The following is a 16,161-nucleotide window of genomic DNA, read 5'->3' on the forward strand; positions in this document are numbered from 1 at the left end:
ATTCCATGACTGCTTTCTGGAAATGGCTGCAGGCAGGCCCCCTGTGACCCTGATCAGGAAAAGCAGATGGATGGATGAATTTTATGGATATGTGTTAATTGTATGTTATTGCTTTTATCTGTCCATCCATCCATTTTCAAACAACTGATCCAGATCCACATGGGGCGGCACGGGGGGAACAGAGTTTGATTTTCTCCCCGGCACCACATGAGTGGAGTATGCATGTTCTCCATGTGGGGCACCTCACCCTGTGTACATGTGACAAATAAAATTCTTGACTTGACTCTTGATGAAATGTGATTTTTATCACTGGTTTTATCATTGGCCCAGGATGTCTTTGGCTCTAAGTTGTCACTTTTTATTTGATAAAATGCCACCAGCTGAAAGGAGGATGACATTCTGGGACCCTACTGGCACACTAAAGTCCAGTCTCAAACCATGTCAGTTTCTCCCTGCCTGGGTTGTGGACCACCTGCCTGTACTGTGGACCCCTCTGCCTGCACTGTGTACCCCCCTGCCTGCATTGTGGACCGTCTTCCTGCACTGTGGACCCCTCTGCCTGCACTGTGGACCCCTCTGCCTGCACTGTGGACCCCCCTGCCTGCATTGTGGACCGTCTTCCTGCACTGTGGACCCCTCTCCCTGCACTGTGGACCCTCCTGCCTGCATTATGGACCCCCCTGCCTGCACTGAAAACCCCTGCCTGCACTTTGGACTCCATGCCAGTGCTGTGATCTCCCTGGCAGCACTGTGGATGCCATGCCTGCACTGCTGACTCCATGCTCAATGTCTGCTGCCCCCACCACATGACAAAACAAAACACCTTGTGATCCCAGTTGACAACCCAACCGGGCTGACATGCGGTCCAGTCCCACCCCCCAGAAATGTTACGTGGAAGTATAAAACTGCCTTTTACAAAGACAAACTAGAATTATCCTCACGAGATCCTCGCAAACTCCATAACATCTTTTCGTCTGTTTTCAACCCTCCCCCTCCTCCTGCTCCTTCCTTCCTGACTGCTGAAGATTTTGCCAACTTCTTTGCCGAGAAGATTGACAGAATCTGTCAGACATTCTCTCCCTCATCCACTACACTACACACTAAGGATTTCCCTCCCCCCTCACTGGCCCAGTTTTCCGGTCTTACGGCAGATGAGATCATGAAAGCCAACCCTACCACCTGCCCACTTGATCCAATCCCTTCTGCATTGTTTCAGACAATCTCTCTAGACCTTCTCCCCTTCATCACAACTATCATTAATGGCTCCATAACCTCCGGTCATGTACCAACAGCATTCAAAATAGCCAGGGTCATTCCCATCCTAAAAAAAACCCACTCTAAATCCCTCAGACACTTGCAGCTACCGACCAGTATCGCTTCTTTCCTTCCTTTCAAAAGTCCTCGAACGTACAGTCTACAACCAGCTTTCTCTCTATCTCTCTCAGAACAACCTCCAGGATCCTAATCAGTCTGGCTTTAAAGCAGCTCACTCTACAGAGACTGCCCTCTTAGCAGTCACTGAGAAGTTACATGCTGCCAGATCAGCCAAACTGTCATCTGTCCTCATCCTTCTTGACCTATCAGCAGCATTTCACACTGTCAACCACAAAACTCTCCTATCCATCCTTAGGAGTCTTGGCATTGGTGGCCTGGCCTGGCGCTGGCTGGCTTCCTACCTAGACGGCCGAACATACCTAGTGACATGGAATGGATCCACATCTACTCCACGTTGTCTTTCCACCGGTGTCCCTCAGGGCTCGGTTCTTGGCCCTCTCCTATTCTCCCTCTACACTAAATCTCTTGGCGAAGTTATATCCTCACATGGCTTCTCCTACCACTGCTATGCCGATGACACTCAACTCATCCTCTCCTTCCCTCCCTCTGACACTCATGTCTCCACTAAGATCTCTACATGCTTGGCAGACATCTCATCTTGGATGACCACTCACCAGCTAAAACTCAACACTAGTAAAACTGAGCTGCTTTACATCCCGGCTGACTCATCCCCCCTCCAGGACCTTGCGATCTCTTTCGACTACTCCCTGATCCATCCTTCGGTTTCTGCTAGAAACCTTGGAGTTACCATAGATGATCGGTTGTCATTTTCCTCACATATCGCCAGTCTTTCTCGCTCTTGTCGGTTTCTCCTCTTTAACATCAGGAGGATACGTCCATTTCTTTCCACTCAGGCTACCCAGATACTCGTCCAGTCCCTCGTCATCTCACGCCTTGACTACTGCAACTCGCTTCTAGCGGGTTTACCACTGAGCGCCATCCGTCCCCTCCAACTGATTCAGAATGCAGCTGCTCGTCTTGTTTTCAACCTTCCCAAGTTCTCCCACACCACTCCTTTGCTGCGCTCCCTCCACTGGCTTCCTTTAGCTGCACGCATCAGATTCAAAACACTGATGCTCGCATACAAAGCCAAAAATTCTCTGGCACCATCCTACCTAAAGGACCTCATCACACCCTGCTCTGCACCACGATCTCTCCGATCCTCCAGCACTGCTCGACTGGTCCCACCTCCCCTCAAGGCACAAGGAAGACATGCATCTCGGCTCTTCTCTGTCCTGGCACCTATTTGGTGGAATGAACTCCCCCTAGATGTCCGAACAGCTGAATCCTTGAATGTCTTCAAGCGACGACTCAAAACTTTTCTTTTTCAGAAATACCTGACGTAGAACTTCTGTATTCTTACTCGACTCTTATTCTGGTGTGTGTTTAAAAAAAAAAAATTTTTTTAATTCTGCACTACTCAATGGAGTTCTCAGAGATAGTATTCATAGCTTGGGTCCTTATTGAGCTAGCATCGGAAATTCATTGCAGAGTCTCAAAGCACTTATGTAAGTCGCTCTGGCTAAGGGCGTCTGCCAAATCCTGTAAATGTAAAATGTAAATGTAAGTGTTACGTGGGCATTCCTCGGCCAGCTGCTCAGGTCTTTAGCAATGAGGATCCTGTGAATTTGTATCACCCTCGGGGAATCACGCCACATGGCAGTAGTGCCATAATTGATGCTTCCTCACAATGCAGGAATTGTGTCTCATTTGGGACTCCCTGAGCAAGTACTTGTCCAACACAAAGGCAAACTAGCGGTACCCAAGGATTCTCCAAAAATACACAGTACCGAAGGAGTCCAGTTTTCAAATTAGATTACTGGATAACGTCCATGTCTTGCAGCCATAGAGCAAGACAGGAAGCACCTGGACTCCAAAGACGTGGACCTTCATCCTCTTGTCAAGATATAAGGAACGTCACACACCCCTTTCCAGCGACCTCATGACCCCCCATGCTCTCCCAATCTGTCTACTGACTTCATAGGAAGAGTCCCCAGAGACATCAATGTTGCTGCTGAGGTAAGTGAACCACTCAACATGGTCAGAATTCTCTCCACAGACAGGTGGCTGTGCCCAAAATGTCATAAAAGGCCTGGATCTTGGTTTTTATCCAGGCTACTTGCAAGCCCAGACACTGAGAGACCTTGTGCAGTCTCTTGAGAGCCCTGATCAAATTCTCTATTGACTCCACAAAGATCACAGCATCGTTGGCTAAGTCAAGATCAATGAATCTTTCTTCACCAACAGATCCCCCACAGCCACTGGACCGTATGACACTGCCCAATACCCAATCCATGCAAGCACTGAACAGAGTAGGAACAAGAACACACCTCTGGAGAACCCCAGAACCCACTGGGAAGAATGCAGAGGTTCTGTGTCCACTCTGCACAACACTCACAGTACCAGTGTACAGGCCGGCCAAGACATCCAGCAACTTTAGGGGGATCAGGAAGTTTCAGGATGTCCCACAAGGCAGCTTGACCAACTGCGTCGAATGCTTTATGAAGACTGACAAAGGCTGCAAAGAAACTCTGCCGATATTCACGTTTGTGCGTTATGAGAACCCTCAACTCGATGGTAATCTTCTTAGGCATAAAACAGACTGTTCCAGTTGCTGGTAGGTTAGCAAGTGAACCGTTCCAATCACCCACCCTGACTGCAAGTCTCAGTTCCTGGTACAGACTGGAGTTGCCATCAAGCTGTGCACTGTGACTCCTCTGGATAATATCCAGTTCCCTTCTGGGAACATTGGCAACACCAACACAACCACATCAGCAGTTCCTGTTGTACCGTTGGATGAGGTACTGTGACCCTTCCTTGGGCAGGACAGTGAACAGAGGCACAAAACAGAGGGATGAGATGAAGGAATTTTATTTGGATATGACAGTGGGGAAGGGGGCAGAGGGGACAGGGAATGGGATTACTACAAGATGGTATTGGGTATGCGTGTGTGTGTGTGAGAATGGGTGGGTGAGGGAGGAGGGGGGTCTGGCTGTAATCAGGCACAAAAGAAATTATTGAATCCCCCCCCACCCCTCTCTTCATTATGCTACTGAATGTGCAAGTTCTGGAGGGATGGAGTCATGGTCAGGTCAGGTCAGCGGAGTGTCACTGTTACACCCCTGAGTGCTATCTCCCTGGCACTGCAGATTCTTGCTGTTACACCCCTGAACACTCTCTCCCTGGCACTGCAGATTCTTGCTGTTACACCCCTGAACGCTCTCTCCCTGGCACTGCAGCTTCTTGCTGTTACACCCCTGAGCGCTCTCTCCCTGGCACTGCAGCTTCTTGCTGTTACACCCCTGAGCGCTCTCTCCCTGGCACTGCAGCTTCTTGCTGTTACACCCCTGAGCGCTCTCTCCCTGGCACTGCAGCTTCTTGCCGTTACACCCCTGAACGCTCTCTCCCTGGCACTGCAGCTGCTTGCTGTTATACCACTGAGCGCTCTCTCCCTGGCACTGCAGATTCTTGCTGTTATACCCCTGAGCGCTCTCTCCCTGGCACTCCAGCTTCTTGCTGTTACACCCCTGAACGCTCTCTCCTTGGCACTGCAGATTCTTGCAGTTACACCCCTGAGTGCTCCCTCCCTGGCACTGCAGCTTCCTGCTGTTACACCCCTGAGTGCTCTCTCCCTGGCACTGCAGCTTCTTAGTCTGAAGTAGGTAGAGAAGTGGCTGCAATGCTGCCCGCAGGCTGATGAAGGAGTAGCACATGGGGTAGATGTAGCAACGAAAGAGCATCTTGGGCAGGGCAGAGCTATAGGGAAAGATGGCAGCAGCGGGCAGAAAGCAGGTGAGCAGCAGCACCAGGACACCCCTCACGGTGCGCAGGGCGCGCTGCTTCACCGGGTGCCTGTCACCTCCAGCCGGGCCTGCCCGCTGCAATGCCCGCAAGATCGACACGTTGCAGAAGGTTGTCACCATGAAGGCAGCCACAAAGAGGCCAACAGAGATCCTGTAGCTGTGCCATAAGACTGAGGCAGCCACCAGCGCCGAGTATACCAGCACGAAGAGCCAGAGGAGGGAGGCTGCAGCGGCGCGAGAGCGGGAGGCGGAGCGCAGCCGCAGGTACACTATGGGTTGCAGCACCGCCGTATAGCGGTCCAGGCACAGGCAACACAGGAATAAGGGCCCACCCACCTCATTGAGGCCCAGGGAGAACCGCAGGGCACAACTGAACGCCGCGTGCCCTATCAGCATGCGATTCAGCAGGTGGGCAGGAAGCAGCATGCAATAGGAGCAGTCAAGCGCTGCCAGGCTGCCCACAAAGACATCGGAGGTGGAAACGTCAGCCTGCTGCCGCAGCAGCACCCACAGCACCCGCAGGTTGGATGGCACACCCATTGTCATGGTCATGATGTCCAGAGTCATCCAGAAGAGCAGGCCAACCGCTGGCTTGGGGCAGCACGCGTCACCCTGAGATGAGTTGGAGGTGGGGCTGCCTGACAAGTGGGCGGGGCCGTAGGAGGAGCCATTCAGGAGTGAGCACGAGTAGAGACTTCTGTTGACCATTATGCGTTTCTCTGCATACAAACAGAAATGTATCGACAATCAGTCTTTGGCATTAGTTTGTGTGTGAATTATTTATTTAGGTGCTTGGGCAATTGAGATATTATCAGCTTCTTCCCGTGCTGCCTGTGCCTCGATGAGCTATAAGGTGGTGATGTGGCCCATAGTATAGCTGTGGCCCATGGTGTACCTGCGGCCCAGGGTATACCTGAGGCACATGGCGTACCTGCAGTCCATTGCATACCTGTGGCCAATGACATACCTGCGGCCTATGGCGTACCTGCGACCCATGGCGTACCTGCGGCCCATGGCGTACCTGCGGCTTATGGCATACATGTGGCATACCTGCGGCCTATGGCGTACCTGCGGCTTATGGCATACCTGCGGCCCATGGCGTACCTGCGGCTTATGGCATACCTGCGGCCATTGGCGTAACTGCGTTTCAGGGCGTACCTGCAGTCCATTGCATACCTGTGGCCAATGACGTATCTGCAGTCCATTGCATACCTATGGCCCATGGCGTACCTGCAGTCCATTGCATACCTGTGGCCAATGACGTACCTGCGGCCCATGGCGTACCTGCGGCTTATGGCGTACCTGCAGCCCATGGCGTACCTGCGGCCCATGGCGTACCTGCGGCTTATGGCGTACCTGCAGCCCATGGCGTACCTGTGGCTTATGGCGTACCTGCGGCCCATGGCGTACCTGCAGCCCATGGCGTACCTGCGGCTTATGGCATACCTGCAGCCCATGGCGCAACTGCGGCCCATGGCGTACCTGCGGCTTATGGTGTACCTGCAGTCCATTGCATACCTGTGGCCAATGACGTACCTGCGGCCCATGGCGTACCTGCGGCTTATGGCGTACCTGCAGCCCATGGCGTACCTGCGGCCCATGGCGTACCTGCGGCTTATGGCGTACCTGCAGCCCATGGCGTACCTGCGGCTTATGGCGTACCTGCGGCCCATGGCGTACCTGCGGCCCATGGCGTACCTGCGGCCCATGGCGTACCTACAGTCCATTGCATACCTGTGGCCAATGACGTACCTGTGGCTCATGGCATACCTGTGGACTAGGGTATACCTGCGGCTTATGGCATACCTGCGGCTATAAGCAGCCTCCCGCTTACATGCTGATTCCCACATTCATGCCTTCATCTCCAGCCAATTTTATTACTTCAACTCACTACTCACTGATATTACTGGTAAATAAAATCCAGATAGTCCAGAACTCTGCCGCCCGCCTCTTCATCCACACTCATTCCTACTCACACAGCATGCATACTTCGGAGTCTTCACTGGAACCCTATAAGACAACGCATTTTCCCGTTTAGCTCCCCGACTGTAAAACTCCTTCCCTGCTGCTATTCGTCTGTCTATCTCGGCCTTATATTTCAAACACAAGTTAAAAACCTTTCTGTTTGCTCAAGTGTATAAGCTTCCTCATCCATAATATGTTTTGTCATTTTCTTATTTGTTTCTTATACCTTATTCTATGTAAGCGTCTTTGAGATCTATATAAAATTGTTATTTTTATTAGTATGGTTATTATCAAGAATACTGCTACTACTACTACTACTACTACTAATAATAATAATAATAATAATAATAATTATTATTATTATTATTATATGTTCATACAAGAGCTAATTGAATTCATTGCCATAGTGCCGCTTAGATCCTGGCTGCAGTTTTCTGCCTGAATGCTTCATGTTTCTGGACACATACCACCCCCAGCAGGACAGGAAGGGCATTGCATGGTCACTTTGAAGGACGTTTTCCAGAGAAGGTGAGAAACTGCATACACACTTTTATCAGTACCCGACTATGCAAGAAACAAAACTTTACTATACAGAAAATCTCGTTGCAATAGCTATTTTGGGTTTTTCAAAGTTGCAAAGAAAATATTTTATCAGTAGTCTGCATTCATTTTGTAGCAGAACCTGCACATAAAGACATTATTCATGCCCATTTGTGTAAGCAAACATGCTCAGGCACAAAGATATGCAAAGTCCTACTGATAAGACCGGAAAACTGTGCAGTTAGGGCAACAGGTCTCGAATGCTAATGCTAATGCCCACTGTGAAATAGCTATGTAGAGCCAGGATGATTTTACACAACGCACTGCATTCTGTAAAACAGCACAAACGAAACAGATTAACTGCCTGGGAAGATTTCCTGCTAGGAGGTCACAACAACTGGCACCACATGGTATATTGCTGAAGCAGATAGAAAGAAATGCAGAGCAGTGCTAGCAGATACGCAGGACAGACTCATGGAAAATACCGAGGAAAGACGACAACAAAGAGTAAAAAGACAATGTCAGCCCTTCGTCAGCTCTGGTGAAGGAGAGGGACAGTCTAAGGCCATATTCCATCAAAGCTGCTGGCTAATCACCGTTCGACGATGCAAAACAGTGGCGGTACTCACCATTACAGCCGTAGGGATGCAGGGCACATGGACGAGCTTCCTGGGGGGGGGGGGTTACCTGCGCTCCTCTCCTGGGTGTGCCGACCTTCTCCTCTTGCTGTGGTAACGGGCCCACCGGGGAGGGAAAGCTTTAAGGGCAGATGACACACCTGGTCACTGCTTTGGATGGAGACAAGCACAGAATGCGGGGCGTGCAGTACGTGTAAAAAAAACCCAGGTCAGCAACTGAGCACATATGGGAATGTGTTCAGGTACATCAGCAAAGTGCAGTTCACAGATCCGGGATGGGAATGACATGAAGTCCTGCTACTGTACATGTTCTGTATATGAATGGTATGAAAATCAGTCTCATCTGATTTGGGCAGGGATCCCCAATTTTTCCCACAGGGCCAAATTCTATCATTAACACAAAGCCAAGGGCCTCCGCCCCCTGATATTGCTCTGTTTTGCCGAGCGGGGATGTGGGTGGTGGCTGATTGCTTTTTGCAGGCCCCCCGAGTTTGCCTGATAGTAAGTCTACCTGACGCAGATGAGAGCTTTGGCGTGGGCTGCGTGTGCCTCTCACAGGCTGCCAAATGGGGAACCCCGTCTGAGGGACTGCAGTCAATGCCATTGGTCTGATCTCCAGACTAGCTAAGAGGGAATCCCAAAAAGCAGTCATTTCATATCCATCTTCTCAAAGCTTGTGCAGCTGGCTATAGCATCGTGGGATAGTTTCTTTTTCATGCATTTTTAAAATGCAGTTAGCATTTCAATTTTTCCCATTAAGTGAGTAGGAGTGGGTGTCTGCCCATTCCAAGCCATCTGGGTTTAACCCCAACATAGTCTTTATACTTTGGTGGCCCAGTGCAGCCAGCCACCTGCCAGGCTCCAGGTTCGATTCCCAGCCTCACTGGCATGTGCAGGGTTCTTATGTTTGTGTACGCACTAGAGAAACTACTTGTAACGTGACCCGCTTGCCTAGGAAGCCCAGGGCGGGAGAAACCGCAGGCTCAGTGCAACCCTGCACTGCGGAAACGGAATAAGGAACGTATTCCCCAAGGTAATCGAGTACAACTGTATCAAGAACATGTTGGGGGGCAGTATGTGCTCAGTGGGCTGGGTCTCCATACCCATGATCGGAAGGTCGCTGGCTCAAGCTCAGCCTCAACACGTCTGGGGGCCCTTGAGCTTAATCCACAGCTCCCTGGATGCCGCTACATACCACTGGGTCATGTAACAACTGAGCAATTGTAGCTAAGATCAACAGCAGATGGGAAAGAATTAGAAGCAGTGGGCAGACGTGCCAACACTTCGCTTACGACACGCCATGCTGTGGTGTTCATGTTGAAATAGGGAGAGGAACCGCAGGTCAACATCGGGCAGCAGCACAGTGGGCAGGTTCATCTGAAATGCACAAAGACACCCAGCAAGGACACTGTAAACAGCAATGTAGGGGCTCAGCAAGCAATGCGGGGGCTCAGCGGGCAGGTAAATCTGAAAGACACAAAGACACCAATAAGGACACTGGAGGCAGCAGTGTAGGGGCTCAGCTGGCAGTGCGGGGGCTCAGCGGGCAGGTTAATCTGAAGGACACAAAGACACCAATAAGGACACTGGAGGCAGCAGTGTAGGGGCTCAGCTGGCAGTGCAGGAGCACTGCAGGCAAGTTCATCTGAAATGCACAAAGACACCCAGCAAGGACACTGGAGGCAGCGGTGTAGGGGCTCAGCTGGCAGTGCGGGGGCTCAGCAAGCAGGTTCATCTGAAAGACACAAAGTCACCAGTAAGGACACTGTAAACAGCCATGTAGGGGCTCAGCTGGCAGTGCGGGGTCTCAGAGGGCAGGTTCATCTGAAAGACACAAAGACACCAGTAAGGACACTGGAGGCAGCAGTGTAGGGGGTCAGCTGGCAGTGCAGGGGCTCAGCGGGCAGGTTAATCTGAAAGACACAAAGACACCAATAAGGACACTGGAGGCAGCAGTGTAGGGGCTCAGCTGGCAGTGCAGGAGCACTGCAGGCAAGTTCATCTGAAATGCACAAAGACACCCAGCAAGGACACTGGAGGCAGCAGTGTAGGGGCTCAGCTGGCAGTGCGGGGGCTCAGCAGGCAGGTTCATCTGAAAGACACAAAGACACCAGTAAGGACACTGGAGGCAGCAGTGTGGGGGCATAGGGGACTCAGCAGGCAGCCTGAGAGCTGTTCCCCACATGAGGAGAGGTTGCATGTTCTCTCCGTGTCATGCAGGTTTCCTCTGGGTACACTGGTTACTTCCTGCAGTCCAAGGACATGCAGGAAAGCTGACTGGACTGCCATCACCTCCAGGGTAGACCCCAGCCATGCACTTTATGTTGCGTGAAGCAAGATATAGGTGACCCTGAGCAGGATAAGGGCTTGGAATGCATGGAAAGACCCCTCTTTAAAGCTAACAGAAATATTAGGAATATTAACTCTCACCTGCCCAAAATCCTTTTGCAGCTATGGATGATGATCCTGACTGGTGATCCAGAGAGTTTGGCAGTCTGAACAGTTTACCTGCAGGGTGGGTGGAGTCACTTGTGATCCGGAGGGTTCGGCAGTATACAAACGTAAATACTAGTTATGTTGATCATTTGGATGTCGAACGGCATCAGTAAATGGAGGAGAGTGGTTATATTCCATTTATAATTTAAAAAATAATATCGTTAAAAAGTGGATGTATGTGGTTTTCAGCAGACGGCGAGGATATGATGAAGCTCGAACAGATTAGGTCTCTGAGCCCCTGGGGTGAGATTCTTGAAGCCTCTTAATGCTACGTCGTTTGTAAGTTCGATCTTTTATGTAGAAAAGCGTTAAGCATTAAGGTTTCAGGAAACCGGATCCTGATCTGAACAACACCCCTGAACACCACAACTGCTTTGCACAGAGCACTAACAGCGGTGAAACATGACAACGTTAAGGGCCTGGTGTTCAGATGGAAGATGCTGAAACATCGTATGTGGCAGGCATTGGTCCTGTAGACACAGCCGTCCTTTTATGAGAAAAATGAACCAGCTTTTTCAGGATGAGTCAGACAGCAATGCTACAGTACACCTCAAGATCTATATTTGGAGAAGCTGGAACCAAAAAATGTACCAAGTTACCTCTGATACACACCCTTTGCACTTCTGTCACCAAATCTGTAAACTGCGTAGGTAGGGCCCTTAAACAAAAATGCTGCAGGAACATTGTCTGGCCAGGCACCCCAGACAAAAGCTTCTGCTAAATCAGGCGGGTTAAATTAAGGCTGCTAAGCTCTGCAGGGTGGCAGGTCTCCAGGAGCAGGGTTGGTGACCACTGCCCAAGTCTGTCTGCTTCGAGAGCAATTTAAATGCTACATCATCAATACCAACAAGTGTAATCTAACGTATTGCAGCTTGAATAAAAGAAAACTCCACCTAAATGCGATGACGCTTATGACGCATAACTAGACTCGCTCACCCTTCCAGCGGAGCTTTGCCTCTTATTTTTAAAGCTACAGCTTCCGCCCACGTAGATGCGATGATTACGATTAAGTGACACTGGTGTCCACATTCATTGCATCGGTGTCAAGGGCCAACCTTTCCCAATAAAATTAATGCAGTTATCATCCATATTTGGCTGCAGGCCCGTTTACATTTCTGCAAATATTGTTTGGGCGATGTCTTGTAAACGTACGCAAGGATACACTATAAGGAAACGTCGGGTGAAGAGCCGATTTCCGTCTGGAAATGAGTGAAAGGAAAAGATAAAATCGGAGGACATTATGTCCTCGAACCAAAATGAAAAATGAATTAACATTACCGGCAGCTGAAACAATATATTAGATATTCACTTTACTAGTTTCACTTTTTTTGCGTGCCTCTTTGAGCCCTACAAAACTTTAGCACTTTCAGGGGCGCATTACCACTGTGGAAATGCGGACACAGACCAAGCGGTCACGCAGGAAATCTGGGAACCTTTTCCCAAGCAGTAAAATGAAACATCGCACAAATGCATAGTGCACGATAACGCTCTATGTTGGATAATACCAAAGTATATGAATACTTCTGTAATATGTTGATACACATGGCATGACATTTCAGTGATCTGAACGCAAATGATAAAATGTACGTATGCTCATTAATCGATTCATTTCAAATCGCGGAAATACTGCTGCGCGAAAATGTACGGGGAACTGCAGATCACAGACGTTCAACCCTCTCTATACACCCGAAATGAATGGGAAGAAGATTCTTCAGACATCAAAGGTCTTTTGTAAACATGCAATGAATCATGGATGTCGGAGTTGTTTGTTATGACGTAAAACATTTTGCGAAGCTTTCATGCAAGAATCAATTTAAAATTACTTTAAATCCCGTAACCTTCCAAAAAGGCATCGTTGGCACTGGAAACCCAGACCTAGAAAAGATTAAATTCACAAGGGCAATGTAGGCAAGCTGAAATAAAGGTGGTTCCTCTGCCTCAGTTTATTTTTGTTTCCCCCAGAATTGGTTATTCTGTAATATAACTGAAAGTGACGGGGGATACATGGGGAAGTTAATAAGGATGCTTTTCAAAATCGCAGGACACCACCCAAACCGGCACCCCTCCTTACCGGTGGATTCTGGGTACCGACAGCATCCAGCAGCATCTGCTCCGCCTCCACTGACCTGCTCGACGGTCCTCCGTTGCCATGGCGATTACGTCATCCTGCAGCACAGGGGAGCCTGGGCGGCGGCAGCGCGAGCAGTCTCACGCACAGCGAAAAGGGTGAGGAGCTCGAGCCCAAGCGAGAAGCCGCACGCCCCTGCAGTCCTCCGTCGCGAGCCGCCCTCGAACCCGCAAGTGTCGCCATGCGCGAGATCGTGCACCTGCAGGCCGGACAGTGCGGCAACCAGATCGGCGCCAAGGTGAAGCGGGGATGTGCACTGGGAAGGGATGGGATGTGTACTGGGAAGAGAAGGGAAGGGATGAAATGAGATGGGGTTCGGTTTGGCTACCTACGGGTTTTTAAATCACTTTGCCTTAAATGTGCAGACGCGTTATTTCAGTGCCCATTAGTATGCATGCATGAAATCGATGTGTTTTTTACACCGTTATTCTGAGTATTAGTAAGAACAAACGTTCATTTAGCCGCAGAATTTTCCAGAATCCTCTTGTAGAAAATGGTGGAAATCCACCTACGGTGGAAACAATGGAACAACGCGAGACTAGTACCCGCCCGTGCATCTGTCTGTTTGTCCGTCTATCTAGCTGTCTGCATTGTGTCTATATTATCCTAATGTTTTATACGCATGCATTTATTTTATTTTTTAGTTACTTTTTGTTTAAATTGTTCGTTTTATAAATTTGCATATTTCGCGGCGATGCTTTCAGCACAGATACATAAAGATGGTTCATTTTTAAGGTTACAAAGAAGATAAAAATATGCATTATTTTCGTAATATGATCGACGATCTTGCCGCGGGGGATAGTCGGGTGGCAGCGGGGAGCGGCTGGCATTTAACGCTCTGCAGGTCATCGCTCAAGAATGATGCAGACAAAATATAAACGAATACGTGCAGCTCTGGTTAATTTGCAATGCAATAGATTTTTTATAGAAAGTAACGCACAGACAGCGGCAGTAAAATGGCTATTATGAAGGATTGCATTTAAGTCGCTGGCTCGTTGCCCCCTCCCCCGTTCGCCCTGCAGTTTTGGGAGGTGATCAGTGATGAACACGGAATCGACCCCACTGGAACTTACCACGGGGACAGCGACCTGCAGCTGGACAGGATCAGTGTGTACTATAATGAGGCCACAGGTAAGGTGCTAGGGCCACCCTTAAACGTGACAGTAGTGAAAAGGCAGAAATGGCCGTAGGCTGCTGCATGGCAGACATGAGAGCGCTGTTAGCCATGTCCGTGATTTGGGATGTGCAGGTGCAGCCATCTTTACAGGTAAGCTGCACTCTCCTGGGAATGATGAGAGTCCACACAGGACTACAAAGACTGCGTGTCATGTATGGCTATTAACAGCTGATAATGTGTCAATCTCTGTTTTCAAGGAGGAAAGTATGTTCCCCGGGCGATTCTAGTGGACCTGGAGCCAGGGACCATGGACTCTGTCCGTTCCGGACCCTTTGGCCAGATCTTCAGACCTGACAACTTTGTGTTCGGTTTGTTGTTCTCTGCGCTCGCTGTGCTTAGCTAGGGTCATCTTTGCTGTATGTGGCGTAGGTGTGTCTGATCATAGCTGCAGGGATGGCAGCATGTTGTGTGTGTGTCTGTGTGTCATACCTCACACTTGCCTTAATTCTTGCCAGTAGCTTCATGCTGATTACTCATTGGAGTGGTTGTCAGTCTCTGTGATCGATTCATCTTGTCTGCTGCTCTGTTGCTTGTACTTGCTGATACAGGCCAGAGTGGAGCTGGGAACAACTGGGCCAAGGGCCACTACACAGAGGGGGCGGAGCTGGTGGACTCGGTGCTGGACGTGGTGAGGAAAGAGGCGGAGAGCTGCGACTGCCTGCAGGGCTTCCAGCTGACACACTCACTGGGCGGGGGCACCGGCTCGGGCATGGGCACCCTGCTCATCAGCAAGATCCGCGAGGAGTACCCCGACCGCATCATGAACACCTTCAGCGTGGTGCCCTCCCCCAAGGTGTCCGACACCGTGGTGGAGCCCTACAACGCCACGCTCTCCGTGCACCAGCTGGTGGAGAACACAGATGAGACCTATTGCATCGACAACGAAGCTCTTTATGACATCTGCTTCCGCACGCTGAAGCTGACCACGCCCACCTACGGCGACCTCAACCACCTGGTGTCGGCCACCATGAGCGGCGTCACCACCTGCCTGCGCTTCCCCGGCCAGCTCAACGCTGATCTCCGCAAGCTGGCCGTCAACATGGTTCCCTTCCCCCGTCTTCACTTCTTCATGCCTGGGTTTGCCCCCCTCACCAGCAGGGGGAGCCAGCAGTACCGCGCCCTGTCCGTCCCAGAGCTCACCCAGCAGATGTTCGATGCCAAAAACATGATGGCCGCCTGCGACCCACGTCACGGCCGCTACCTGACGGTGGCCGCCGTCTTCCGAGGCCGCATGTCCATGAAGGAGGTGGATGAGCAGATGCTGAACGTGCAGAACAAGAACAGCAGCTACTTTGTGGAGTGGATCCCCAACAACGTTAAGACGGCCGTTTGTGACATCCCACCCCGTGGCCTCAAGATGGCCGCCACCTTCATCGGCAACAGCACTGCCATCCAGGAGCTCTTCAAGCGCATCTCCGAGCAGTTCACTGCCATGTTCCGCCGCAAGGCCTTCTTGCACTGGTACACCGGTGAGGGTATGGACGAGATGGAGTTCACAGAGGCTGAGAGTAACATGAACGACTTGGTGTCGGAGTACCAGCAGTATCAGGACGCCACAGCCGAAGAAGGCGAGTTTGAGGAAGAAGGCGAAGAGGAGGTCGCTTGAAATGCCAAGTCTGCTCCTCCCTCTTCCCTCCTCCCTCATCATTCATTTCTCCTGCCACCCTCCCTCTAGCTTGCTCTCCCCCACTGAAAGGATTGTGTCCTTTACAGAAATATAGTGAATAGTGTTCCCTCCAGAAATACACACCCATTTTAACCGGTGCATTAGTGAATGTGTTTGTTTCTTTCTTTTGTTTTTCATCGCCATGAACACATCACCCCATCGCCATGAACACATCACCTCTTGTTTCACTGCTGCCCCGCATAAAAAGGGAAGGATTTTAACAGTAACCGTGAACCTGAATTAAAAATGTGTGCAATTTGGCCTTTGAATAAAGACATGGAAACACAAGGTGATTGTTGTGTGTGGGGTGTTTATTTCCGTGGGCTTTCACTGAGCCGCTCACCTCCATGTGGTTTTAAAGGCTGTAGCAGCGAGCTGTGAAATGTCCACCTGAAGAGAGAGAAAAGACAGCT

At 50.3% G+C, this 16,161-nt stretch overlaps 2 protein-coding genes across 3 annotated transcripts; one reads left to right on the top strand and one right to left on the bottom strand.

Moving 5' to 3' along the window:
- Positions 1 to 4,110: 4,110 nt before the first annotated feature.
- Positions 4,111 to 12,746, bottom strand: LOC125741758 (G-protein coupled receptor 4-like). 2 transcript variants are annotated; one of them, XM_049013065.1, is made up of 4 exons: positions 12,601 to 12,746; positions 10,712 to 10,789; positions 8,273 to 10,373; positions 4,111 to 5,857 (listed from the first exon to the last, which is right to left on the bottom strand). In XM_049013065.1, the coding sequence occupies exon 4, from the start codon at positions 5,844 to 5,846 to the stop codon at positions 4,428 to 4,430; it is 1,419 nt and encodes a 472-aa protein (XP_048869022.1). In that variant the 5' UTR covers positions 5,847 to 5,857; positions 8,273 to 10,373; positions 10,712 to 10,789; positions 12,601 to 12,746; the 3' UTR covers positions 4,111 to 4,427. The 2 variants fall into 2 exon arrangements, with proteins under 2 accessions (XP_048869022.1, XP_048869021.1); XM_049013064.1 differs by lacking the exons at positions 8,273 to 10,373; positions 10,712 to 10,789; positions 12,601 to 12,746 and adding an exon at positions 7,037 to 7,348.
- A 197-nt stretch (positions 12,747 to 12,943) lies between these two features.
- LOC125741763 (tubulin beta-4B chain-like) lies at positions 12,944 to 16,041 on the top strand. The gene is made up of 4 exons (XM_049013072.1): positions 12,944 to 13,143; positions 13,928 to 14,036; positions 14,280 to 14,390; positions 14,631 to 16,041. Exons 1-4 carry the CDS (start codon positions 13,087 to 13,089, stop codon positions 15,686 to 15,688), a joined length of 1,335 nt encoding a protein of 444 aa, XP_048869029.1. The 5' UTR covers positions 12,944 to 13,086; the 3' UTR covers positions 15,689 to 16,041.
- Positions 16,042 to 16,161: the final 120 nt, after the last annotated feature.

The sequence above is a fragment of the Brienomyrus brachyistius genome, chromosome 5 (genome assembly GCF_023856365.1).
Source record: "Brienomyrus brachyistius isolate T26 chromosome 5, BBRACH_0.4, whole genome shotgun sequence".
Taxonomy (NCBI): Eukaryota; Metazoa; Chordata; class Actinopteri; order Osteoglossiformes; family Mormyridae; genus Brienomyrus; species Brienomyrus brachyistius.